The 25,736-nt window shown below is 42.9% G+C and overlaps 3 protein-coding genes across 5 annotated transcripts in view; 1 reads left to right on the top strand and 2 right to left on the bottom strand.

The window, feature by feature from the left end:
- NME7 (NME/NM23 family member 7) overlaps positions 1 to 3,897 on the bottom strand; it is a 90,705-nt gene extending 86,808 nt beyond the window's left edge. The window contains exon 1 of the mRNA XM_032098596.1: positions 3,700 to 3,897. Within this exon, the coding sequence (XP_031954487.1) occupies positions 3,700 to 3,702 (3 nt within the window). The 5' untranslated portion in view covers positions 3,703 to 3,897. The remainder of the gene's footprint in view (positions 1 to 3,699) is intronic.
- BLZF1 (basic leucine zipper nuclear factor 1) lies at positions 3,822 to 17,880 on the top strand. 3 transcript variants are annotated; one of them, XM_032098595.1, is made up of 7 exons: positions 3,822 to 3,908; positions 5,441 to 5,497; positions 6,847 to 7,286; positions 7,920 to 8,119; positions 9,666 to 9,794; positions 10,394 to 10,613; positions 17,793 to 17,880. In XM_032098595.1, exons 2-7 carry the CDS (start codon positions 5,479 to 5,481, stop codon positions 17,820 to 17,822), a joined length of 1,038 nt encoding a protein of 345 aa, XP_031954486.1. In that variant the 5' UTR covers positions 3,822 to 3,908; positions 5,441 to 5,478; the 3' UTR covers positions 17,823 to 17,880. The 3 variants fall into 3 exon arrangements, with proteins under 3 accessions (XP_031954486.1, XP_031954484.1, XP_031954485.1); XM_032098593.1 differs by lacking the exon at positions 17,793 to 17,880 and adding an exon at positions 10,792 to 12,184; XM_032098594.1 differs by lacking the exons at positions 3,822 to 3,908; positions 17,793 to 17,880 and adding exons at positions 3,988 to 4,366; positions 10,792 to 12,184.
- Positions 12,811 to 25,135, bottom strand: CCDC181 (coiled-coil domain containing 181). The gene is made up of 6 exons (XM_032098591.1): positions 24,941 to 25,135; positions 18,866 to 19,026; positions 17,436 to 18,347; positions 15,307 to 15,453; positions 14,537 to 14,691; positions 12,811 to 13,666 (listed from the first exon to the last, which is right to left on the bottom strand). Exons 2-6 carry the CDS (start codon positions 19,001 to 19,003, stop codon positions 13,546 to 13,548), a joined length of 1,473 nt encoding a protein of 490 aa, XP_031954482.1. The 5' UTR covers positions 19,004 to 19,026; positions 24,941 to 25,135; the 3' UTR covers positions 12,811 to 13,545.
- Positions 25,136 to 25,736: the final 601 nt, after the last annotated feature.

Raw genomic sequence — 25,736 nt, 5'->3', positions numbered from 1 at the left:
AAATTCCAAGACTGCAAGCTCTGGCAACCAGGAGAGCCAATTTCACATATATATTTTCCCCTAACTTTGCAAAAAGAACTAAGGTAGTTGGACACTTAAATTCCACTAACCACTTCTACATCTGCAAGATCAAAGCCAGATGGCATCAATTAGACAAGTCACCTGGCTTTTATGCTTGATTTCTTTATGGACAAGAAGGAAATAATTTTTCTGTCCTGTTGTTCAAAGAGTCCTTGTAATGGAGAATGCAGCTGCCAGATTGCAGAGGTAACAATAATTGTTTCAAAGGGTGGAGGAAAAGGAAATCCTCTAACTGCACCAATGTGCAGTGTTTCCAATGCAATCAGGCTCTGGATCTGTGGTGTACAGAGCCCATTGCTCTCTGGAGCACTTGCAAGTGTCAGAGTGCACTAAACTGATGAACCAAAAGAAACTAATGTTGTTAAGATCATGGACAAATACATTTCTGCATGTGATTACATGAAAGGTACCATTACAGAGTAATAAAGCATTCCAGCAGCCAAGAGGGAGAGCATATCTTGGGTGGAGAAAAGCAGGTTTCCCTTTGGGAATTTACTGCTCACCGTCCACAGTAGCCATGTCTCACACAATTACAAAGCAGACACCAGAATGCACCAGAACTGATCTGAAATACTGCCATTTGATGACAAGGAAAGCTGTTCTCCACTGATTAGCAGGCTGTAAAGCCAAAGTGCTGTTAGCCAAGTAACTGCAGGATACTTCAGAACACTTGTCCCTTTACCTCAGCTTCCACCACGACAGCGACGTGCCTGCCCAGTTTACAACGCACACAGCACTGCTTGCACATGAGTGGAATACAGGGTCTGACACAAATACACTCCAAACTGATCCCACTAAAAGTTACTACCTTTTTCTTTCAGTGGCCCTGATAAGACTTGTAACAGTTTTTTTCTGACTAGGTATATGTGCTAAAACTTAGGCAAGCTATATGATTAAGTGGAAGCAACCTAGTACTAAGGGCTGGTCAAGCTTTCTAACTCAAAACTCATTACTTTCAGAATCTGATTAAAATCCTGAGGCTAAAATCCAGCTTGCAGATCAGTATTTGAATCCACTAGAAGGCATATTTTATATTTTGATTCTGCTCCTGAGAAAAGATGTTCTGAAAAGGTTTAAGATAGGTCAGGTGCATAAAGTCATGGCATCCAACAGTCACATAACTGAGCCCTTTCCCAGGATCCTGTGTCCACCTAACTGAGCAGCACTCAGTCCCAAACATCTATTTTCCCATCATCTTCCAGCTGCCAAATTATTCTTAATGCATTTCAGGAAACTGTCAGGATGAAGGGTACACAAGTGGAAAAATTAGTGGAGTTTAAGTATAAAATAAACAAGCAGGACTCTGTAACACTTGAAAGGCCAGAGAAGAAAGATCCCAGGGCACAGGAGAAGGGCAAGAGAGGCCATGTTTGGGAAGATTATGGAACAAGTTATTAAGCAGATCACTGAACATCTAAGACAACAATACAGTAATAAAAAGCAGGTAACGTGAATTTGTCAAGAACAAATCTTTTTCTGACCCAGTGAGCAAGGGACAAGCCACGGTTGTGACAAACAGGGAACTGAAGAGGCTTTTTAATCTGTCACCTGAGAACCTGGCAAGCTGAGTGAGGCATTATGGTCTAAACTAAAGAGCAGCTATGTCTATCATATGAAGATGCAATTAGGAATACTTCCCTTGCCAACTGGGAGTCAGATGGTGTTCCACAATGATCTGCCATGACCTGCTTTGTTTCATATTTCATTTTTCTTACTACACTGAAAATGAAACTGAAAAAGCACACTTCCAGAATCTGGGCTGACAACTAAGGTGGGAAAGATTGCAAGCAGCTTAGAAGCAGAACTCAGAATGATAATCTGAAAATTCTACAGAAACAAATTCAAAGTACTGCAATAAAAATTCAAATACAAGGGGAGCAATTAGCCAGACAACAAAACCACAGGAAATCTGATAGTTAGAGTAGGTTCCAGTGAGAGTGAGAGTGCAAAACAGTTCAGGAAAAAAATATGGTGAATTTGGCAATATGAAGATCTAAACCACAAGAAACAAATACTTTGCTCTGTTTGGCAGCAGTGAAACACAATGAAGCTGGGAAGAAACCTAGAGGTTAAACACTACATTTAGGGAAAACTGCAAGTAGAGTAGAAAATGGCTACATTTTAAACCCACAGTTATCAGTAGAAAAATATTAAGAGAAAAAAATCTGTTTACTGAAGAAAAATGTGAAATAAGGAAAGGACAAAGTTATAATCTTCAAGTACTTCTACACATAAAAGACAAAATGGAATATCTTTAACCCACCAAGGACAGAAAAAATAATCACTGGTATCATTTCCAGCACAGAATATAATAGGAAAAAACCTTAGTGACCTATAAAAATCATCATGCAATGGAATTATGTCAATAGATTATGTAGTTCCTATCACTGAAGGCTTTTGAAAAGAAATTAAACAAATATGCCATGAAACATTTTGTTAGAGGTTGCTGTAAGATTCCACACTGCTTCAATGAAGTTAACTTGGTGTCACCTCAGAAATAAAGGGAGGTTAGAGACATGTCAAACTCAGTGACAGCCAACTACAACAAAGCAAACGCTTTACCTAAGGTACAACTCACAAAGCAGGACTTCTGCCGACGTGAATAAATTCAACATGGGAATTGAAAATTACAGTTTTACCTTGATTAAACAAAACACTTGTAACCCCTGTATCTGAAAACAAACAGTGGCTTTTCTATTTAAGTGGCAATTGCTGATCTTAAGTTTATGTTCCAAAAGCAAGGTGCAAAATAAGCTGCTGGAGGGGCTGGGGCAAATCTGAGGCGCTGGAGATGGGTATTAAGGGTGGACCCACCAGCAGGTGCATCTGCCAGGCCACTGCATGCGTTTTGCATATGAGTTAGAGTACAAAATGCAACTCGAAGTTGTTGATTTTTTAATCAGCTCTACACCACTGGGGTTTGCACACCATCTTGAACAAAGGGGACTCAGTTGAGCTCCATTATAATCACTGTGTGTGATTATAATCACAGAATAATTATAAACACAGAATGTGCTGCAATAGAAGGGACCCACAAAGACTGTCGAGTTCAACTCCTGGCCGTGCACATGGCAGCCTCAAGAGTCACACCCTGTGCCTCAGAGAGTTGTCCAAACATTTCTCGAACTCTGTGAGGCTTGGTGCTTCCAAGTGACCACTTCCCTGGGGATCCTGTTCCAGTGCCCAACCACCCTCTGGATGAAGAACCTTTCCCCGATATTAAAATGCAAACTGGTTTTCTTTTATTATTGTCCCTGCAATGACATCCTGTCGTCTGTCCTGCGTTACTACACAGTAGATCCAGTCAGGAATAAAGACTGTGGCACCTGAAACCTATTCCCTCCTCAAAATGCACCACTGCTTTCCCGCTCGGTCTCCCGAGTTCCTGGCCCAGCCTATGCCCAGCTCAGGGCGGCTCCGGGGTGGCACCAGCAGCTTCCCACCAGTTGGGCACCAGCGAGCCCGAACGGCCCCTTAAAACATCCCCCGGGTGCGCCCCACGAGCCCCATAGGCAAGGGCCGGGCGCGTCCCGGCGGCGGCTCCTCCCGCCTGCGGCCCTGAGGACATCTGCCCCGCGGAGCCGCCGCTGCTGCCCCCGGCCCCATGTCCCCGCTCACCATGGCGATGATGGTGATGAGGATGATGACGGCGACGATGGCGATGCCCAGCCCGCCCCTGCCCCGGCAACCGAAGCGCCGCCCCCGCGCCCGGCCCCGCGATTGGGCGGGAGCGGACACGACACGCGGGGCGCCCCGCCCGCCGCCGGACGCGGAAGCCGCGGAGGTGACAACTGTGGGCGCTGTGGCGACATCGCTGCTGCGGGCCGGTCTGTCGGGGCCGGGGCAGGGGGCTCGGGGGGCCGGGGCTGGGCGGGCCGTGGCTGGGCGAGGCCCTGGGTCCGGCAGGGCTCGGCGTCCGCGGGGAGGTGCGGTGGGTAATGATGCAACCAGTGAGGGAGTCTTGCCTGCGGAGATGTAGGAGGATGGGGACGTGTTGGGAAGCTTACACTGCCCCCGCACGTAACTGGCCAGTATTATAGCGGGAACTCTGAAGGAGCAGGGTCACCGGCAGGTCGTGTCTGATGAAGCGGATAAGCCCAAATGCTCCTACTCAGTCTTTCGTTGAGTATTCTTGCCTCTTTCTGAGCAGCTAGGCTCTCATCCGCCTCTGTCTCATCAAGTAAATAGACATCCTCAATCAAAAGGAACGAACAGCAGTGGTGATTAACACCTAATGGCTATTAAATAAGCAAACACACAACTCCAATTATGGAAGCAACAGATGGTGAGACATTTCTGTATCTGTAGTTTGAGAAGGCTCAAGGAGGGAAAGGTGTTTTTCTTGTCTTCTGTTCTTCACAAAAGATAAACCTGCCTGACACAAAACAAGTCTTTAATCTAGAAACCCGAAAGTAGTAGTGTACTCACTGCTGCCATTTTCTCTTTAGGGCAGCGCTGTTGCAATGGAAGTCAAAAAGCTGTAGTTAAACCTTTTCAGTTAGTGGTACAGTGAAACGAAGCGAGGGCCCTGGGGATCTCCCTTGAATAGTGGGGGAAAAAAGCCAGCCAAACAAAATAGGGGTATACTGATCTCAAACTAATGTAGTTAAGAGACAGAAAAGATCCCTAGAAAAGAAGGATCAGTGACTTGTATAATTGATAGTGGATAAAGGTGGCAACGGTCAATACCTTTGGTGGATGAGGGAGAAAATGGTCAGGATGGTGGTTTGGGCCAAACTGGGGGTCAGCTTTTGCTGTTAGCTTAAACTAACCATGTGCACCCACTCGGGGCACTGACTCCTTCTTTGACTGAGAATTGGCCCTATCAAAAAGGTTGTTTCAGCAAGCAGGACTAAAGGAATTGTGTAGCTGTGCAGTTGCCATTGTTTTCTCTTTACCTCATGATCTGCTTGAAGCACTGTGTGGAATTTCCTTTTCTTGTAGCTCTGTCATTATTTTAGGTTATCTCGGCACAGTCATGCAATTGTACTCTGGGAATGTTGCAGGCTTTTAAAGGGTACGATGAGGGCTCGCTGGAAAAAGGAGGGAGACCAGAAAGAGAATTTTGAGGAATGGAAACTAGAACAAGATGAGGAGCAATGCAAAGGAGTTGAAGTGCAGCTCTTGGTGAAAACAGACACAAGTGCCAGAAGTCTCACAGTCTTCTCCTTTTAACTCTATGGGTTTTGGTGTAGTTTTTATCGTTTTGGGTTTTCCCCCTTTGTTTTGGTGTGGGTTTTTTCACTGTGCTACTGAGCCAGAGTTTAAAGGCTGTACTAGGAAATAGGATAATCCAAGATTAACTGCTACTATTACCTTGCTGAAGATTTTTTTTTCCCCCTCCTCATTTCTTCCTCAGACTTACCTAGTTAGGAAGAGCTGACTGCTAAAGAGAAAATGACATCTCTAGAAAAAGGTAGGTTGTTCATATGACATCTAAGCAGACTGGATTAAAAAGTAACTGGAATTTTAAACAGCAGAGTTACACTGTATACTAGGCTCCATTCATTTAAATGAATGACTTTTATGTAGCTATGAGGAAGTAGTTCTGTGACTTCTTCATTGCAGTGAAAACCAGAGCTGCCTGGATGGAGCAGCAACGGAATGCAATTTTTCTAATCCAGCTCTATATTGAAAAATAAGTTTGTCACTGGTACTGTGATCTGTCTGTACACTTGTCTGACAGCCTCCTCTAGTATTTAGAACGTGTTGGTACTGAATCAGCAAACCTGAAAGTAAGGCAATATAATGGTGTTACTACAGCATTTTTGAAATCCATTAATATTTGGATAGAGGACACAAGCTCACATTACTGCCTGCAGTATGAGAAAAAAAGCAGTATGTGTAGCCATGTCCTCAGAAACTTTGTATCTCTCACCCATTGTGAGGAAACTGTACTACGATAATAATTTGTTGAGCTGAAAACTTAAATAAAATTAATTTCAGTAAATGTCGTGTGTATTGGGGACTATAGAGCAGAATGCAGCATTACTGGGAATGCTGGAGTCTGTAGTTCAGAAATGGAGCAGAACTGGCTTGTTGGCTTTTCTTAAACCTTCACTTGGGCAACTAAAACACGTTACGACTTGACAGTCTGCTAAACTTCTTAAGGTGTCAGTAGCTGTCTGGCTAACAGCTGTTTTTCATTTGCTTCTTGCTCTTAAAATGAAACTGCTCTGATTCTGTCAGCTCCCAAAACCTGATTTTGTTTTCAGCCTATGAGTAATGTTGTCAAGAATTTTTTTCCAGGAAAGCTCTCTTTTGTGTCTGCATTTAATCTTGTATGGCAGTAGGAAATTAAAATTAATGCAATTCAGATCAATGTTTGTGTCTCGTACTGCTATTGCTAATGAGCAATGCACATTTGAGTAAGGACTTACTTGACTAAGGGCTTACTGTGAGGGTGGTGAGACACTGGAACAGGTTCCCAGGGAAGTTGTGAATGTCTCATCCCTGGAAGTGTTCAAGAACAGGTTGGATGGGGCCCTGAGCAACCTGGTCTAGTGTGGTGGTGTCCACAGGAAGGTATCCCTGCCCACAGCAGGGGGTTGGAACGAGATGATCCTGAAGGTCCCTTCCAATCCAAACCATTCTATGATTTTCTGACTTGTGCTTGATAATCACTGCTGCAATGGACTATTTGACACATGCAGTGTACAATTAAAATCTGTAACTTTGAAGTACAGAAATTAAGGAAAGACTTACAATAACACTATAACCAAGTGAAAGCTGGTAAACTTTCCCTCCACAATTTCTAAATTTCAGTTGATGATGCCTCAGCACCCATTCGAGGACCTGGAGATGGCATGGAAACAGAGCAAACAGCTGGATCAGTGGAAGTAATCACTGGAGCCAACACTACAAACCATCACATCCACCACAGCCCCCATAAAAAGGCAGCCTCTTCCCTGAGTCCCGGAGTTCTGCAGCTGGGGAAAGTACATGCTGATAAATCAGTGGAGATTGAAGCTATTCGAATATTAGTCCCCAAAGCAGCTATCACCCATGTTGTTCCAACTAAAAATGCTAAGGTAGCTAAATCTGTGGGACATAAAGGAGACACATTCCATCAGTCAGATGGAGCCACAGATCCCCAGAAAGAACAGATAGAGCTGAAAAATGCAATTGAAAAGCTAAAGAATTCAGAAAAGCGGTTGTTACAGGATAAAGAAGGTCTCTCTAATCAGCTGCGTATACAGACAGAGGTAAGAAATTAAAGGTGTTTTCTCTCACACAGCTGAACTGTTTTGGTTTGTATAAGCAGTTTGTGAATGTGACCAAAGAGAACTGCTATGACACTCTAGCCTTGAAACAAATAGGTTCCCTTTTGAACTTATCAGCTAAGATACAGAGTAGAAGTACATCAAAGTATTCTGGTGCTGCTTCTCTGACAACAGATGAAAGAGTCAAAGACTTCGCTGGGAGAAACACACTAGATAGCTGCAGGGAAATTAATCTTTTATGAGGGAAGATTTTGCTCCTTAAATCACTAAGTGAAAAATGTTATGCCATAGAAGGGTTGACTATAATTTTCTGTTCCGTATACCTGTGGATGTCTTGTCTAATCCTTTGTTATCTTACTGATTCAGGAGTGGAATACTACTGAAACTTTGTTTCCTGCAGCAAGCTTTCATTTGTCCTCTTTGACTGTTAGAATTTAAACAAGAATATGTTGGACATGCATTAGGCTCAAATGTTTATGCTTGCCTGGATACGTCCCATTCTGGAAAGAGAAAGGCAATTTACTGTTAGCAATTTCCAATAACTTGCACTGCATTCTGGAAGTAGGAGTGTTTATTCTCTATTGATAGTTACAAGAGAGTCTGGTCTAATTCTAGGTTAATCGGGAGCTGAAGAAATTACTTGTTGCTTCTGTTGGGGATGACCTGCAGTATCACTTTGAACGGATGGCTCGTGAGAAGAATCAGCTCATCCTAGAAAACGAAGTCCTGGGCCGGAATATGGCTCAGCTGTCTGAACAATTGGAGCGCATGTCTATACAATGTGATGTGTGGAGAAGCAAATTCCTAGCAAGCAGGTATTCCCTCTCATGGAGCTGTCCTAACAGCATTTCCCTTCAGTCTTTCATCACATACACTCATTGCAGTGTGCTTTCATATGCAGAGGACAGCCACAACAGCCATACTGACACCTATTATGAAATCTGAGAATACAGAAAAGGTATAAAGAAAGGAAGCTCCTTGTAAATCTGAATAGTCCTGCTTTTCAGAGGTAATACAGTGAGTCCTAAACCTCCTAAAATCTCAACTACAGTACTTGTCAACATAGCAAGAGAACCTCCTAATTTTGATAAAACTGCATGCAGTTTTGGGTTTAAAAATGTCTTCTAGGGCAGCTGACTTTTCCTAACAGTAATTAGCTTGCAACCCCCCTGGAATGATACAATCATTAATTTGAGAAGAGGCCGATGTGGTTAAGAGCTTTGCTTATAGCAAGTCAGGGATCTACTATGGAAGAAAGAGTAGGTGGACCTCTTTATCCAACACTGGTTCTGTTACTGCTCAGAACCCTACTGTTACTTCTCTAACCATAAAAGCTGGTCTGAAAGTCAAAATCTCATTTGACAATGGATTGGACTTTAAACTTGCTAAGTTTAGTTGTCTTACCAGATCTGTAAATAGTGTTCTAGGATTTTTAATTTTCTACTATACTTGGATATAACTGACTGAATTATGATGCTTAATGCGTATCACAAAAGACCTTACTGCTTGAAGGAAATGGCAGCATACAGTCTCCTCCCTTTAATTTGCTAGTCTTAAGAAGTTTCAGCATATGGGGTGTAATGGTAACTTGTGTAACATATGGGGTGTAATGGTACTTGTAAGTCCTAGCTGAGCAAGAGTTACTACGCAAACTTGGGTTTTTTTAACATTATGAGGAGTTCTGAGATCAGGGCTGTGAATCTCAGCAATACTTAAAGGAACAGTCTTCAATATTGTAACATCCTGATTCATTTTTATCTCGTATTTCTAACTGGTTGTTAAATGTCAGTCTGGGTTTTGCATTTGGAATATCACAGGCATTAGAAATGCCTGCTGGAGGCGTCAGTGCCAAGCCTCATGGCACAGCAAAACATGACAATAGCTGTCCTGTGTGTAGCTCTTAAATACTCATATCTGACATCTGGTGATTGCCCCTGGGAAAGGCAAAGAGTTAAATAAATGCAGTCTATAGCCATAGCTGTCATTTTTAGAGATGAGTGAACAGATGTGATTACAGCATACTTGTGAGAACTGTTAGTAAAAGAAAAATGTATTTAGCTTTTTCTTTCACAGGATCCTTGTCAACCATGTACACTCACCCAAGATATTTTGAAATGTCTGTTACTAGATTTGTATTAAGTGACCTAAGATTGTTTAAACTCAGTCAAAACATAATCTTGCACTGGTGTTGGCTGTAGTTGAACAGAAATTATTCTTAATTAGGTTGATAAAGGCTCTGCATGGGGGAGAGGACAGAGAACAGCAGCTTAATCCTCAGGTTGAGCAGACAAATGATGGTCTGTAGTAGAAAAAAGGTTCAAACTGTTCACTTGCACTACTGACTGGAGATTTCTTCTGCAGGGTGATGGCTGATGAGCTGACCAATACCAGAGCAATTCTTCAGCGCCAAACTAGGGATGCACAAAGTGCAATCCAGGACTTGCTGAATGAACGCGATCAGTTCCGTCAAGAGATGATTGATACGCACAAGTATGATTTTTCTAATCCAGACTACCTCTGTGCAAACCTCATTTTTGTCAGTTTATTTTAGGCTAGAGGAGAATCAAATAGCTTTCCCCTCTTCCAGTGATACTCAACAAAAATCAGTGATGCTGATGTATAGTACAGTCACTTTCCAGTCCTTGAGCTGAAAGAGCAAAAGTAATAGAATTCTTTCTTCATTTCCTAGAGGTCTGGGGTCTTAGGGGTAATAAACTGAGGAACTGACATCCCTCATATCCTTAGGCTTTCTCTCTTTAATCACTTACTGTCTTGATTTCAAGTCTTCTCTGTTTCCTTCCAAAATATCAGAATAGCAAAGAAGAGATTCTTCTACGTATATGCAATTTACATGCTAATTCTGCCAGATGTCAAATAAGTGTTCCCAGTATTAAGGTCCTGTGTTGGTTACCTTGGAGAACAGTCCATTTGTCTCCTTGTTCTTAAACACTTTTTCTATCTATTTAGCTGAAGATTTAGCTTGTGCAGTAAGGCTTGGGAAGAGACAATTCCTCTGAAGTGTGCTGGGTGCTGATTATACAGTATAGAATACAAACCCCAATAACAGTGCTTCTTTCCTTTCTGCACAGGCTTCTGGAGGAGCTCATGGTTTCTCTTCAGTGGGGGAGACAACAGACATACTATCCTAGTGCCCAGCCTTACACTACAACAGAGCTAGCAGCTGTGAATTGTAAGCTAGCCAAAGCTGTAAGCTCGCATCTTCTAGGAAATGTTGGCACTAACAGTCCAAAAAAGACTTCAACAACTGTGGAGTTTTGCAATACCCCTGCTGAGAAAATGGCTGAAATGGTAAGAACTCTTGATACATGTTTATATTAAGGTTCTGGATAAATGGATATTTCATTTTCAGCTTGGAAAAAAAATGGAAAATGGCTTTCGAGCAGAAATCCTTCCTAGTTCTTAAGAGAAGGAAAAAGCCCATTAAACTGTATAAAAATATCTTCAGTCTCAATTTTTCCATCCTTAGATGCTACATGTACTGGATCCAGCTGCACGTCCAGAAACATCAACAGAAGTTTCTTTTTCTGAGACTTCTCCATCTTCTTTCCTTTCCACAAAGAAAAGTATTGGAAGGTTTCACCCATATACAAGATACGAAGATGTAACCTTCAATTGTTGCAATCACTGTCAAGGAGAGCTGATAGCCCTTTAAAAGCCCAGCCAAGGCAGCTGCACATGCACTCTTTCTGAAGAACTACACTAGCTGATGTTCAGCAGGCTTCCCTTTGTCTTTTTTCCATAATGGATGGGTTTAGCATTGGAAGTTACATGGTTTCTGCTTCTCTACCTCTTGAAGTTAGGGACTGACAGGATTTCTGTAGTCTCTGGGATACTTCTACTACTTCTCAATCTGGAAAGCTACTTATTTTCTTATACAAAGGCAAAACAAAAAATGGTATGCTGGTCCAATTTCTAGAGCACAGAGATGCTCTTGACTATTTGTTTATAGTCTTACTAGCAAATCTTAATGAATTTCCCTCAGAGAGGGAGAGACAGAAGTGTAACCATACCAAAGCAAATGAAGTGCTGATCAGTTATGTCTAAATTTAAAAATAAAGTAATGGTCAGTTACATGCTTTTTTTTTTTTAATCTTAGCCAAGGTGATGAACTGTCCCCAAGTCTGTGTTCAACCTTTTACATTTAGTTATAAAAAGGAGTATGTGCAATGATTCTTCATAGCTGTAAGTTCTGAAAGCAAGAGTATATGTAGTGTCAGCCCTCCTGTCAAGAAGGAGATGAAGCCTGAATGAACTTTAGCTGTAATAGATAAGTAGTAGCTGGTTGCAAGTGGGGTCTAGAAAACTCAGTGGGGTGAGATTATTTTTGTGTTTCCATAGAGCTGAAATAATGGCTTTCCATTGTGTCAGCTTCTAGAGTGAAGCTGCTGCATAGCTGATCCTCAGCAAAGGCAGACTGACGTACTTCCTTTAGTACACAGCATTGAAGCCTGGTCTGGCATTAGGACTCAGTCCTTGCCCAAGGTCTTCCTGGTTATTATGGGAAGATGAAGATAAGCACTAAGTTTGCACAAAAAAAAAAGTATTTTTTTACTTGTATGGTTTTATAATCTTGATGTGGATTTGAAGTTCTTGACATAGGTTTGAAGAGAACTTTTAGAGACAATCTGCTAAATCCAAAGAAGCCTATTTAAGTTTCTTAGTTTCACCCCCAAATTTACCATATGAAGCTGTCTAGTTTAGGGAAAAGGTTTCTGAAATGGTTGTTTTTACCCAATTTTCCTTTGAGTCTCATACCATGATCAGAGTATGTAAGCTGTAAGTTCTTTCTGTTGCTGGCTCTGCTTTGGTTTGCATGAAGAAAGCTACAATAAACTTCCTTTGCTTGCTTTCAAGTCACAGTTTTGGATTTAATGAAGTCATATTTCTGACCCTGTTTTCTCTGTAGCATAAAAGGAACTATATGACATTGAACTGTAAAACCCTTCACTCTGCTGTGTGAGGCAATGAACAGAGAAGCACTTCTTTTGTAGTTTTGTGCAATTAGGGAGATGGTGTGTGTGAACCTTTGCAAACATTCCCCCTGGATTTGCTTGCTAGACACAGGAAGCTCTTCTTGCCTTTGGTGTCAGGGGAAGGTACTGGAAGGAGGAAGGCACCTGTTACTTATGTGTCTTATAGCATGTGAAATTTTCATTTTGTATCCATGTTCACTCTCTATGCTGGCAAAAGCTGCAACACAGCAGCCTCCAGTCCAACACCAGTACTCTCAATATGCCTGTAAGTAGCTCCAAAAATAACCAAGAAAAATACTACTAGAAAATCTGCTTTGCATCTACTACAATTCTGTCTGTTTGCAGTACTCCCAGAATACACTGTGAATGTGGAAAAATTTAGGAGCAATGCCAGGACCATGTAATCTGTTGGGGAATATAGTTGGACAGAATGCTCCTCTTCTTTCCCTAACTTTATGATTTCATGAGTGACTTTGGCATGTTCTCTATCAAGAGTTCACAATTTAGCTGGGTAAGATGATGTTATTTGCTAAATTTATTATAATAAACATTGACATTTATATAAGGAACCTAGCTTCCTTACTATTGGAAAAGGTCATAATTTGCACAAGCTTTTAATTCCATGGAATAGAAAACTACTGAATATGACTCACAGAAATAAGTTTCAAAACCTGTTGCATGTTCACCTACACATTAGTCTTCAATTACCACTTTTCCAGGAACCTAAAAGAACACAATCCTCTGGTCTAGAGCTGGTCAACAGATCAATAGGAAGTGGTACAAGAAACATCATTTTCCAACAACATAACACCTTGCACAGTCTTAATCACTAGCAGCATCAAACAGCAATATTAATCCACCAAAAATTCAACATTTTACACAGTAGCCTGCATCCAGGAATCCATGATGGAGCTGAGTATAAAGTGCCTTTTAAAGAAGGGAATGTATTTACCACCCTCATTACATAGATCTTGCACTCATTTAGATTTGGTTAAACCAAGAAGATCCCTGAGTTATGCATTAAAGCAGGCTTTTCAACTAAATTACAAATAAATAGATAGGAAAATCATTGTCACTGAAGGTAATTGTTAAACTTGCCTGAAAGCTTTAAAAACACCACAAAAAGTCAGCTGTAAAGACCAAAAACTCAAGCCATAAAAATTAAGAAGATTGTCACCAAGAACTCTGTGGCTACATCAAATTTTCAACTGTAATGGTCTGTGAAGCAAAAGGATTTTGGCTCTGAACTAAATATAGTGCATGTTCCGCATCCGTCTTGCTCTTCTGGCTTCTAATCTAAGCTGCCTGGCTCTCTCTTTAGCAGCTAGCTCTGCTGCTCGTTTCTCTTCTCTCTTCCTTCTCAGCCAGCTGTGGAGAGAGAAAGGACCAGAAGTACTGGCAGTTGCAGTTTCAAGTTTTACATCATCCATTCCAAGGAGACTTGCCCCCCACTTAACTGGAGCCCACCCTGTCTTGTAGGGTGAAGTTGGGTGTCATGGCTGAGACAGTCTAAAAGCCTGCCACACCCAAACACAGGAAGCATACTTTCCCACCCCAATTCCCCTGCTTTTGCACCCACCCATCCACCTCGAAAAGCAAGTCCTTTGGAGGCATGGTACCCCCAAGAGAATTAAATCTGACAGTGGGACTCATTTCAAGAATAGCCTTATAAACACCTGGGCTAGAGAACATGGCACTGAGTGGGGGTACCACATTCCTTACCATGCACCAGCTGCAGGCAAAGTGGAACGGTGCACTGGATTGTTAAAAACTACCTTGAGGGGCACTGGGTGGGGGAACTTTCAAAAATTGGGAGCAGCATCTAGCAAAGACCACCTGGTTGGTTAACACCCAAGGCTCCACCAATTGAGCTGGCCCTGCTCCCATTTTGTTAAACTGGATTAACTTTATGTTCATTTAATGGACTGAAACAACCCAAGCTTGGTCCAGAACAGGCAACAAGCGTCTGGGGAGAAGATCCCTTTTTTAGTAAAAGCAATTCACTCTTTTCAGCTCAGGTTCTGACAAGTAATTTCACAGCAGTGAACAAACAACATCAAGGATTGATGATGTATTTTTGCTAGGGTGTAAGTTTAAAAGGACATATTCATGCAAAAAAACAACCCTCCAAAACAATGAGGACTTCAGCAGCAAAGATGTCCCATAAGATAACTACAGTTTTGACCTGACAGACTACAAAGGTTTCAAATATGGTTCCTTAGGAATGACCCTACTCACTCTCTAAAAGCTCTGTCGCATTCCTCTGCCCTTGGAAAATAGGGCACTTCCTCAGCTTGGCGTCTCAAAAATTCTATCCGTTTTTCTCTCACATACTGTTGGTGCTTTTTTTTAAGCCATAACCTGTAGGCTTCTTCTGGATCCCTGTTCCTCTCCTAGTTAATAAAAAAGACACATATACACAAGGCTTATCAGTAAATGACCTTTAGAATAATCACATTATAATAATTTGTTTTGTATTCTTCTGGCATGTCCCCTCTATGAAACAGACTTTATAAACACATGATAGCATATGCTAATCTGGCATAGCATATCTACATGAGCAAGCATTCAAAGCACTGTGTTGAAAAAAATACTGAATTTAGCTTTTCAAGCCCATCCCTTAAAGCCGGAAGAACTTTAGAACAGTATCTGAATCTCCAGGTTTTGATCAGGTCATGTGCATTAACTGCTTGCTAACAAGTTCTGATGGTAAGGAACACACTCCAGAGAGTCTTCTGGCTGCTTGTTCACTGCAGGGTTCAGCCAAGTAATTCTCCTGGTATATAGGAGCATCACTGTATCCCCTGTGATTTTATAGCTAAGTTCATGCTTCTACAATGCAAGCCACCCTGCCAAGCAGAAAAGCTCTAAACTGAAAACAATGTAACAAGAACATTTCCCATCGGTGTAAATTTTCATACACTTAGCTAAGAACACAGGCTTAGAATTTGGTTTTCCTATTTAACAAGAGCACTATAGATCCCAGTTCCACATTAGGGAGACCTTACTTTGATGCTCAGCTCTTCCAGCTGTTTTGCAAGACGAATTCGCTTTTCTTCTTGTAGTTGTTCTTTCTTCTTCTGTAACCACGCTCTAAAAACTATGTCATTCTCTCTTCTCCTCTCTTCTTCTAGCTCCCTTTTCCTTTCTTCTTCCTTAAGTGGAAGGAAAAGTGAATAAACTTTTTTTAAGAGAATGATCTTAATCTTCAGAGACTGTTGCAGGCAATAAATAAGCCATTTGAATTGCATGAGAGACACACTAAAATACAGATGAAACAGGAATACTCGAAGACTGCATCACAGCTGATAATACCTTTAGGAAGAAATTGCTTGGAGCACTTCTGTGGTTTGTGATATATTCACATACTTTCAGTCTAATCCCTTTTGTGGATTAGATTCCATTTCCATGACACATCTCAACTCACAGACATTAAAGAGCATCAGGTGAAAACTCTTAAAATTAAGGTCTGCCCAATTGCTCTGATTAGCTTAGAATCACTTTAAATTGATGCATTTTTAAAATTAATGCAGCCCTCAGGCTTGATGGACCACTCAACCATAAAGGATATTTAACAACCTATGGATTGCAGGCACTACCTTATAAATAAGGAGGTTTTTTTGGAATGAAGTTGTAATGTATTTACTTTAGGAGTATTAATAGCTTCAGGCTTTTTTCAAGTGTACAAAATGAACTGATATGTACAAAATTGAGAAAAGTTTCTTTTAACTTATTAATTACATTTTAGCTAATGATAAGTACCTACAAGGAGGAGAAAAGTTTTCAATTAACGCTTCAGAAAGCTGATTAGAACACTTTCTACCAGGATTTACTCTCTTTGAGACAAAAGCTACAATCCCTACTCATTTCAATACTTTGAGAAATCTAATCTTCTTGCAAATAGATGATGTTCCTCCCACCTACACACAACTTTCACATATCCTCCAAACTTACCATTTCTGATTTATTGGAATGAAATGAAGCAGCACCAAAATGAAGCAGATGTATTCCAGTAATGTCAAGAAATGTTTCATGCTCATGAAATCCATCACAGAATGGAAGAATTCCATTCCAGAATGAAGAAATAAGGTAACACGTCCTTACCTTTCCGTAAGTCAGCCAACAGAGGAAGAAATTTATCACACACTGTTAGGAAAAATAACCTTCCTTCCCCTCAGCACACTACCTTTTACTTTAAATACACAGAGCATGGTGTCAAGAGATCTAGTCTTGTGTGCAAAAAGAAAGCACTTCAATTGCTTGTCACATTTCATACCCCTCATCACTGAGCTGAGCCTCAGCAACCTTTTCAAATAAAGCAGGCTAGAGCTATTTCCACAGATAGAAAGCAACCTTGGAAGCTACTTAGCCAGCTTAATTAGTACATCATGGCACAGAAAAACGGCAGATGCTTCGTGCTCTTTTTTATAGAGCACCACACATCGCAAGTTACCTGTTTGTAACTGTATCATCATAATGCAAAGAGAAGAAAACCATCTACGTTTTTTAACTCTCTGGTAAAGATTTCTGAAATCCCTATTACAGCTGTCAGAGGCTGACTCTCTATTAAATGTAATTTTTTTTCTGTGTAAGGAGCTGAGAAAGAATTAAAAGGGTTCTCACAGTCACTCTGCTGGGTAAATGTTATATTATGACTGAACACTCTCCCATATGATAATTTCCTAATTCATACCTCTTGAGTACCCAAATGTGCCCCTGCCTTACTGTGGTTAATGCAAACTTCCTGCACTGCAGTACAATATGTGCAGATGTGACACCACGTGCTACATTCCATAAACTCTGGGACTGTAACAGAACCGAGGTAGAGAGAGAGTTAAGAAGCAAAAGCAGTAAGAAAAATAGAACAGAAGAAGGCCTATTTATGAAGGATATATTAAATAAATACTTCATTTCTCCTCTGAGCAAGGTATGATCCTATGCCACTCTGAGAGAGGAGCTTTGAGAGATTCTATACAAACCCCAGAGAATTATTGTTATTGTTATTATTATTATTACTACAACTACTACTGCTGCCTCTTTTATCAAGGAAGAATGGAGCAAATACCCTGAGCATGTGGTCTTTGTGGAGCACAGGAATATGATGGTCACTGTGATTTCCTTTTCTCTATGTATTTACCTCTCTCCTCAGTCTTTCATTCCTTTGTTCTATCTGCTTCCTTAATTCTTTTTGTCTGGGAGTAAGACTGTAAGTGGAGCTTTTCACGGGCATGTGTGCAGACTCAGTCTTCTGTGGACTCTTCTGTTTTCCCAGATCTCTTGCAGCACTCAAAGCAGAATCTGGAGGATGCTTAGAGTTAGATGGAGGCATTTCTTTCATTTTAGAGGCAGTGTGAGAAGAACTGGAGAGTGAAGATTTTGGAGATGTTTGTTGAGTTTCAATATCTGTAAAAGAAACACTTATTGGGGGCAAAATGCCCTGGCTTTCAATATCACGTATACTTAAGAGTTCAAACTTTCTATCTTTTTCCACTAGGATTTTAGCATCTGTCATTTCATCATCTGAGCCAGCACGTGCTGAAAGCGATGGGCGTTTCTGTCCCATGTCATTAGAAATACGCAGCTGAGACAGCCTCCTTGAAACATCGTCTCCTCTTGCAAGGTCAGTTTTACCAACTTCAGCATTTTCTGGAGGAGGAGCTCGAAGATCCACCAACTCATCCTTAAATTTTAATTTCCGTTCTCTGTTTTGATCCACAGGAGCCTGATTTTCCAGCTCTTTGTTGGCTTCTTCAATCCTTCCCAAGACGTAACGCTTTATTTCTTCATCCTCTTCCTCATTCAGATACTGCTCATTTTCCAGCTTGGATTCCTGGATAAAGCTTTCTCTCTCACTATCAGATTCGTGGTCCTCCTGTTCCGTATCTGCTCCGGATTCCAAATATTTTTTACTAGAGTATATCACTTTCACTTTTACATCTGCCTCTAAAAGCTGATCTAGATTTTCTTCCATTTCCTTACTGTCTTCCTCAAAGCTGTCTGCAGCTTTAGGAATTTGTGCTTCAATATCCTCTTCATTTTCTTCAGGATTCTAAAAAAATTAAAATAAACTAGTCTCTTCTCTCAACAAAAGAATGGTTATCAAAGAAAGAGAAAAGAAACAGCAAGAGAGAAGAGCAGTACAAACTATCTGCATTCTAAGCCAGGCTGTCAAATAGTGCATGTCATAACTAACAGCTTTTTTGGCACTAACAAGTTTCTTAAGTTTCTTCATGTTCACATTTGCACAAAGTTTAACTAAACAGTAAAGTGATTAGTGACAGCATAAAACCACAACGAGCATTGCACAAACACTTAGAGGAACCCAGAAGTACTTTTGAAAAAACCGTATCATTTTCAATGAACACTGAATTGTCTTTTAAGGATATTATAACCAAACTAACCAGTTCACTGAAATGTTTTTCACTATAATTCCAAATAACCTTCCTTGTCAAAATTCAGTGAATGCACCTATGCATTTCAAGCAATACTGAATTTGTGCCTACGATTCCAAATATTACTCAATTTTGTCTTCTAAATAACACAACTAGCATTTAATGCAACAAATACCTCTTTTTCACCAAGGTTTTGGGTTTTTTCTTCATCAGTTAGGCATTCAGGGTCATTTTCAAAATCATCCTCATATTCTGCATTTTCTGTTAAATCACCGACATCTGCTGGATCTCCTTGATCTTCCTTTTCACTCATTTTGGTGATGTGTTAGTTTAATACTACAAAAAGGAGAGGGAATAAAATGTTTTCAAACTCTAGTGACACACAAATACTGATGTCTCATGGCACCCACATCAACTTGTGAGCAGTATTAATACAACCATGTCAGACAGTGCCACAGCACCTCAGGACTAAGGATCACTGATGGCTTAAAACATGAATGGTTTTGGTCTTTCCAGCTCCGGCTACTGGGAGAAGGTTTGAATTAAAGCAAATCAAGGTGATTTAGTCAGAGCTTAAACTAGAACTCATGATCTTTTAACAGTTAGCCTTGTGCTTGGACAAAGAGATCACTATTTTATGTTAGCTAGAAGTACTCCAAACTTCTTGCTTGTATCTTATCTTGTTTGTATCTTACCTTGTTTAAATGCAATGTAACTTTAAACACTCATTAACCTGTTAATCAGGCTGGATATAGTCATGCTCATGACAAAACTGAAGATGAGCCACTATAAGGACTGAAGCTTTTAAACAATCTTTGGACTGCATAGCACATAGGTGCCAGCAGCTCCTGAAGGACTGCTTAAACGTCAGTGCTTGGTGCTCCAGGCTGACTGCCTGCTGCCCCTTGGCTCAGCTCACTCAGCACAAGGCATCAAAGACACAAAAGGTTAAAGATGTGGACACACTCATGAGCCTAGAGAGCTGATTCTGCTCTTTTTACAGCTTTAGCCCCTCATCATTCCTTCAATAATTTATTACTTTTTACAAAAGCAATACAGAAGAAAACATTGATTATTCAAAAGTTCCTGTTCTTTTTGTACTGTCTGCTGTAGGCTGGAAGGTGCCACTTCTAGATGTCTCTAATAGGACAAATCTGTGTCATTTTCAACGTACTAAAGATCATGATTGTTGTGACAGGACAAGGAGTAATGGGTACCAATTAAAAGAGAGGAAATTTAGGTTAGAGATTAGAATGAAATTCTTTGCTGTTATGGTGGTGAGGCACTGGAACAGATTTCCCAGGGAGACTGTGGCTGCACCATCCCTGGAAGTGTTCAAGGCCAGGTTGGATAGTACTTTGAGTAACCTGGTCTAGTGGAAGGTGTCCCTGCCCATGGCAGGGAGGTCACAATTTGATGATCTTTAAGGTCCATTCCAATCCTTTAACATTCTATGATATGATATGGCAAGACAATATGAGGTGTAAGAGTTAGCTCTGACTCTGGATGGCCCTAGAACAGCAAGACAGCTCTTGCTGTGTAACCATCCTGCCCTTCCAGACAAGGATCACAGAATAAGAGAATCAAGAAGGGTTGCACCTGGACTTTCAAATCCATCTATGCATTTTGTAAAAACCCTTTCATCCAGCAGATGTTGCTTAAATTCTTCCAAGCTTTTAAGTTCTGATGAGCATTTCTGAGTTCTCAGTTATTTACTCTCAGGAACACCAGCTCTGCTTCTTAGAACTCTGTATTTCATGCCAGACAAGACTGATGCTCTTTTAAACCTCTAAACTTAGTCAAGATTTGTTTTAGAGGAAAAAGTGGTAATAAAGCTGGGCATTTCTTGCTGCAAACTTGTTTGTACAGAAACTTTTGAAAGCTCTTCTTTTTCTTTAATTCACATGTTGTTCAAGAAAATCTGGCAGTTTTTTCACTTCTTTTTAGCTACCACTTGCCAGTGGAATCACTCATTCACACTAGATTTCTCAGAATTTAAAGTTTTAGAGCTCGTTCAGACTGTTGCCTTGGCTTTCCACACTGTATCTATTTCCCTCATGTTTTTCCTGCACCACCTCATATGACATGTAATGATTTTTGCTGGGAAATGCCCCTTTCTTCACAAATATCTTTGGTTTGGGTGATGACGTACTTGAGATTTTAATGGAGGTTACTTTGCTCTAGTGCATATTCAGCACAAAAGAACTATTTCCCTGTGACTTCATTATTATGATAAGTGGATACAAAGGCTGCACAGAGAAGTTGTGCCTTTAACAAAACACGTTCACACCAGTCTGTGGCACTCAATATGAACACATTGAACACACTGTTCAATGAATTTAGGTTAAGTGTAATGATGGGGATCAGCATAAAAATCAGCCTTTCCTGTTGTAAGATAAAGTAGCCATGGCTGAAGAGACAATTTCCAATTCAATGTCCTTGTTTCATAGAATCATAAAACGTTAAGGGGTTGGAATGGAGTTAAGGTCATCAAGTCCCAACTTCCCCTGCCATGGGCAGGAACCCCTCCCACTAGACCGGGTTGCTCAAAGCCCCATCCAGCCTGGCCTTGAACACTTTCCAGGAATGGGGCATCCACCATCTCCCTGGGCAACCTGTTCCAGTGTCTCACCACCGTCACAGTAAAGAATTTCTTCCTTATATCTCACCTAAACTTCCCCTCTTTCAGTCTGTACCCATTTCCCCTTGTCCTGTCACTGCAGTTCCTGACAAGGAGTCCCTCTCCGGCTTCCCTGCAGGCCCCTTCAGATCCTGGGAGGTTGTAATGAGGTTCCACACAACCTCCTCTTCTGCAGACTGAACAGCCCCAACCTTCTCAGCCTGTCTCCATAGGGGAGGGGCTCCAGTCCTCTTACCAACCTCATGGCCTCCTCTGGACTCGCTCCAACAGTTTCGTGTCCTTCTTATATTGTGGGCACCAAAAAATCCTGAATCAACTCCTATTCTATTTAGGATATTATGGTGTAAAATGATTCAACCTTAAGAGGGACCAAAAGTATTCAGAAAATCTCAACTCTTCATCCTCACCTGCTTCTGTTCTACTTGGGGTGTGTCCGTGGGGGGGGGGTGTGAGCTGCGAGCACTTGTTCGGCACAGCTTAGTGACACCTCTACGTGGTTACACTCAGGCACAGCCACAACAAAAGGCGGGACAGTGCGATGGATTTCTGTCGCTTTGTCCCTCTGCACTAAAACATACACACATACACAGACCCACGAAACCCAACCCCACGCGGGTGCGGTGAGGAACGTCCTCACCAGCATTCCCTGCTCCCCTGGGACACGCCGGGCCCCGCCGCTCCCGGCCGGGGACGAGGAGCTGCCGCCGCCGGGCGTTGCGGTTGCCGTGGCAGCGGCGGGGCCGCTCCGCGCACCGACCTGCAGCGCCGGTCCGCGCCACGGCGGCTCCCGAGGGACAAACACCTCCTCCCGAGGGACAAACACCTCCTCTCGAGGGACGAACGCCTCCTCCGGAGGGACGAACGCCGCCTCCCGAGGGACGAACGCCGCCTCCCGAGGGACGAACGCCGCCTCCCGCAGCGCCGGTGCCGCCCGCGGGCACGGGCAGGCCAGGCCGCACCGCCCCGTTGCCATGGAGACGGGCCTCCGCGCCAGGGCCCCCCATTCCCCGCCGCCTTTTCCGGGTGGCACAATTCCACTTAACGCCTGGGAATTGTCGGGAAGCAGAACGCTGAGGGGAGCGGCAGCACACGCGCCCCAGCAGGAGAGGGGCAGGAGTGCGGCGGGCGGCTCTCGCTGTCCAGCCGAAAGCTCTTCTTCGATGCTGTTAAATTATGCACTCCTCAGGGAACAGCCTCAGTTTGCGTGCTGTATTATTCATCATGCTTCGGCTGGCAATGAGCAATCGGATCAGCCCAAGAGCCTGCAGTGTCAGGATTTGGGCTTTTGTTAATCACAGAATTGTTTGGGTTGGAAAGGGATCGTGAAGTTCTAATCCCTTTGCCATGGGCAAGGACTCCTTCCACTACACCAGGTTGTTCAGAGCCCCATCCAACCTGGTCTTGAACACCTCCAGGGATGGGACATCCACAACTTCTCTGGGCAACCTGTTCCAGTGTCTCACCACTAATGAAGACAGCACTGAATCTCCAGAGACACGCCTCTCTGTCTTAACCACATGCTGCTCCTTGAACTTGGAAATGGGAAAAAAAAAAAAAAAGAAGAAGAAAGAAAGCAGGAGAACACCCTGAATTAATTCCCATCTGGAAGGGAAAAAAAAAAAAAAAAAAAGGCCAAAATTCCCCACCCTGATTTACCTGCGGGGCCAAGGGGGCTGGCAGAGGAAGAAGGATCAGACTCTGCACTAGAGCTGGAGGGAGGTGGCAGGTCACAGCCTCCTCTAGGGAGGATGAAACACCCCACAGGTAGTGGATGCTGTGCCCCTGGGGCCAGCAGGTTCCCAAAGAGCTGTGTGACCACCAGACTCCCCACGGAGCACATACAGAGCTCCCTGCAAGGGTAGGCAGCTGTCAGCAGCCATGCAGGGTGACCAAAGTTCACTCAGCATTACAAGATGCTTCCCCAGCACTGCATTTTGGGGGAGGACCCTCCTCAGCCCTCCTACCAGCCTGGGCTGCTGTAGCATGGGCCCCGCTGGGTGGAAAGGGGGAGAGAGGGAGGGAGTTCTCCTCACTGGCAGCACTGACATGGTGCCCATCACCCTGTCCCTCACACAGTCATGGCCCCAAGTTCTGAATACACTGGCCTGGCAATGCAAAGGACAGTCCAGTCTACAAGGCCACACACCTCAGAGGGCAGCACCTCCCCTGTATTAAAGGGTTAATGCTAATGAAAGAAAATCCAGGCAGAAAACAGCCATGAAGCCAGAGCTTTGGTAACTCTCAGAGTAACTCAAGTAGGGTCACCCTTTCACTCAAAGTCACGTGGGATAGAAAAGCTAAACCCCTTCAAGGTGGGATTCAGGAGTTGTCTGAAGACATCTGTCATCATAGGCCACATGCCACAGGAGGAGGCTGAACTCCATGACCTCAGGGTTTCTGCTCATCCTACACCATGCAGTGAAAAAGAAAACCAGGTTTTGACATTGGTTCCAGTGGGCTGGAAGGGCTCCCTTATACTTACCAGAGATAACACTCGGGTACCTGCTTGGCGATGGTTCCTGCTGTACCTGGAAAAACTTCAACCAGTGGCCTCACCCAGGGCATGCAGTTATCCCATCCTTGAAGACAATATGCTGAATTTCTGATATTCCACATTTCGTAGATAGGTGTTTTGACAAGTTCATGGCAGACTAAAATACAGAGAACTGGGCACAATACCAAGGCTTTCTGCTCTGCTTTTGTTTAAGACTATCCTTCATCTTAAAAGCCCGTGCTATCCCTTTCATTCACAAGAGATGCTTTATGTGACTAATTACAAATCAGCGTGATTAAGACAAGGATTAGACCCCATTGTTGGAATGTCAAGCTGTGATGGTTTGATAACAATAACTTAATGATTTAAAGTCAATCAAAATTCATGCATGCATTCATTAATCCACATATCATTAAATGTAGGTTTACAGATGTTCCCATCTGTGAGGAAGCTGCAGAGCACGGTTATGAAAAAGGCAATAAAACAACAGTAAAGCAGTTCAGGGCTCCATGCACAGACCCCGACATGTTGGCTGCTCTTTTCCATGTCACAAATGCATCAGACACTGCGTTCAGGGAGCAGATTCATGTAGAGTGAGTGTGTTTGACAGAGAAAGGCCGGGTGACACCTCCAGAACAACATTAAACAAGCACCTTAACACCTTTTCTATGTAGTGTAGGAAACAGTTGACACTGTCAAAAGCCACAGGCAACAGGGTTCAGAGCATCCAGTCTCCTGCCCCTTCCATAGCCGAAGTCCCTCTTTCCTTCCCAGTACTTGGCTACGATCACACCCATAGAGAAGAAAACGCAGCCGCTTCCCGACAGAGCCCTTCCCTTTCCCTGAGAGCACCTCCAGAGCAGCCGGCTGTGTTACACATGCACACTGCCACAGCAGGGTTTGAGTGTAACCCTGCTTTGCCCAGGGGGACGGACAGCAGTGGGTGCTGCTCCTGAAACAGCAGCCTCTGGCAGCTCTTACTCTTTCTCGCTTTTTGGACAGAACAAGCCCAGCACCCAGTCTCTCGCTGGAGCAGTGATCCCAGCAACTACACCTCATCCTACCAGAATCACAGCAAGCCCAGTGCAGGACAGAGATTCAGTGGTAACACTCACCTCCAGCAGCCCCCAGCATCAACTGGAACAAAGAAACAGTCACAGCATCCCAGGCAGACAGCCGCGTGCACTGTTTATCTCATCGCCAAACCGCACTGCATGCTCTATCTCCAGCACAGAAATTCCACTCCTTCACAGCAGCTGCGTGCCCCTTGCAGCTCTCTCGGCTGTACACGATGTGGCAGGATGCAATGGGAGGAGCAAGGATTGCCACAGTTCACGTGGACTTGCTTCACTTGCAGGCAAGAGCAGCCTTTCACCAGCACCAGATGAGAAACACTTGAATCCATCTTAAGGATAATGCTGTATGACATATTAGTTATCTTCCTGACATATGCAAGCAGAGATTTTAATCCCCCACACTCAAGAAACTCATTCCTCCACAGCTGACTCCTGTATTCACCCAGGGAAGGCAGATGCATGAAATTCAGAACAGACCTGACATGCCAACAGTCCTAACCTTCAGCAAGAAAACTCAGCAATAAAGCTCTGAAGGAAACATTTATAAGAAAACCTCCCCTCCCCCTTTCCTCCCCAGAACACTCCTTTTCTCTTGTTTTTGGTGTTGTGCAGAGGGCTTGTTGGGCTACTACCCACACAGACCACTGTGCCCTCCAGCCCAGCCTGTACTATGAGGTACAGGCCATGTCTTCTAGAAACACAGCACAAGGAAAGCCTTCCAAGGCCGTCAAGTGTGGGTGTGCCAGGATGGGGACCTTACAGCATTTCTCCTTTAAGGCTTCAATTTTGTAATTAGGTCAATGTAAGTAGAAAGGTCCTCCTGCATGGCAAACCT

This window comes from Corvus moneduloides, chromosome 2 (assembly GCF_009650955.1).
Source record: "Corvus moneduloides isolate bCorMon1 chromosome 2, bCorMon1.pri, whole genome shotgun sequence".
Classification (NCBI taxonomy): Eukaryota; Metazoa; Chordata; class Aves; order Passeriformes; family Corvidae; genus Corvus; species Corvus moneduloides.
Note: the sequence above shows the minus strand (reverse complement) of the source record. Positions and strands in the feature narration are given on the sequence as shown.

Excerpts from the sequence above, each read along its gene's own strand:
- BLZF1 (XM_032098593.1), top strand. Across the intron at positions 7,287-7,919 it reads AGCTGCGTATACAGACAGAG|GTTAATCGGGAGCTGAAGAA; the intron begins GTAAGAAATTAA and ends GTCTAATTCTAG. Across the intron at positions 10,614-10,791 it reads CTGAGAAAATGGCTGAAATG|ATGCTACATGTACTGGATCC; the intron begins GTAAGAACTCTT and ends TTCCATCCTTAG.
- CCDC181 (XM_032098591.1), bottom strand. The coding sequence starts at position 19,003 with ATGAGTGAAAAGGAAGATCAAGGAGATCCAGCAGATGTCGGTGATTTA. Across the intron at positions 14,692-15,306 it reads TGGAAGAGCTGAGCATCAAA|GAGAGGAACAGGGATCCAGA; the intron begins GTAAGGTCTCCC and ends TTTATTAACTAG. Across the intron at positions 13,667-14,536 it reads TGCGACAGAGCTTTTAGAGA|CTGGCTGAGAAGGAAGAGAG; the intron begins GTGAGTAGGGTC and ends CTCTCTCCACAG.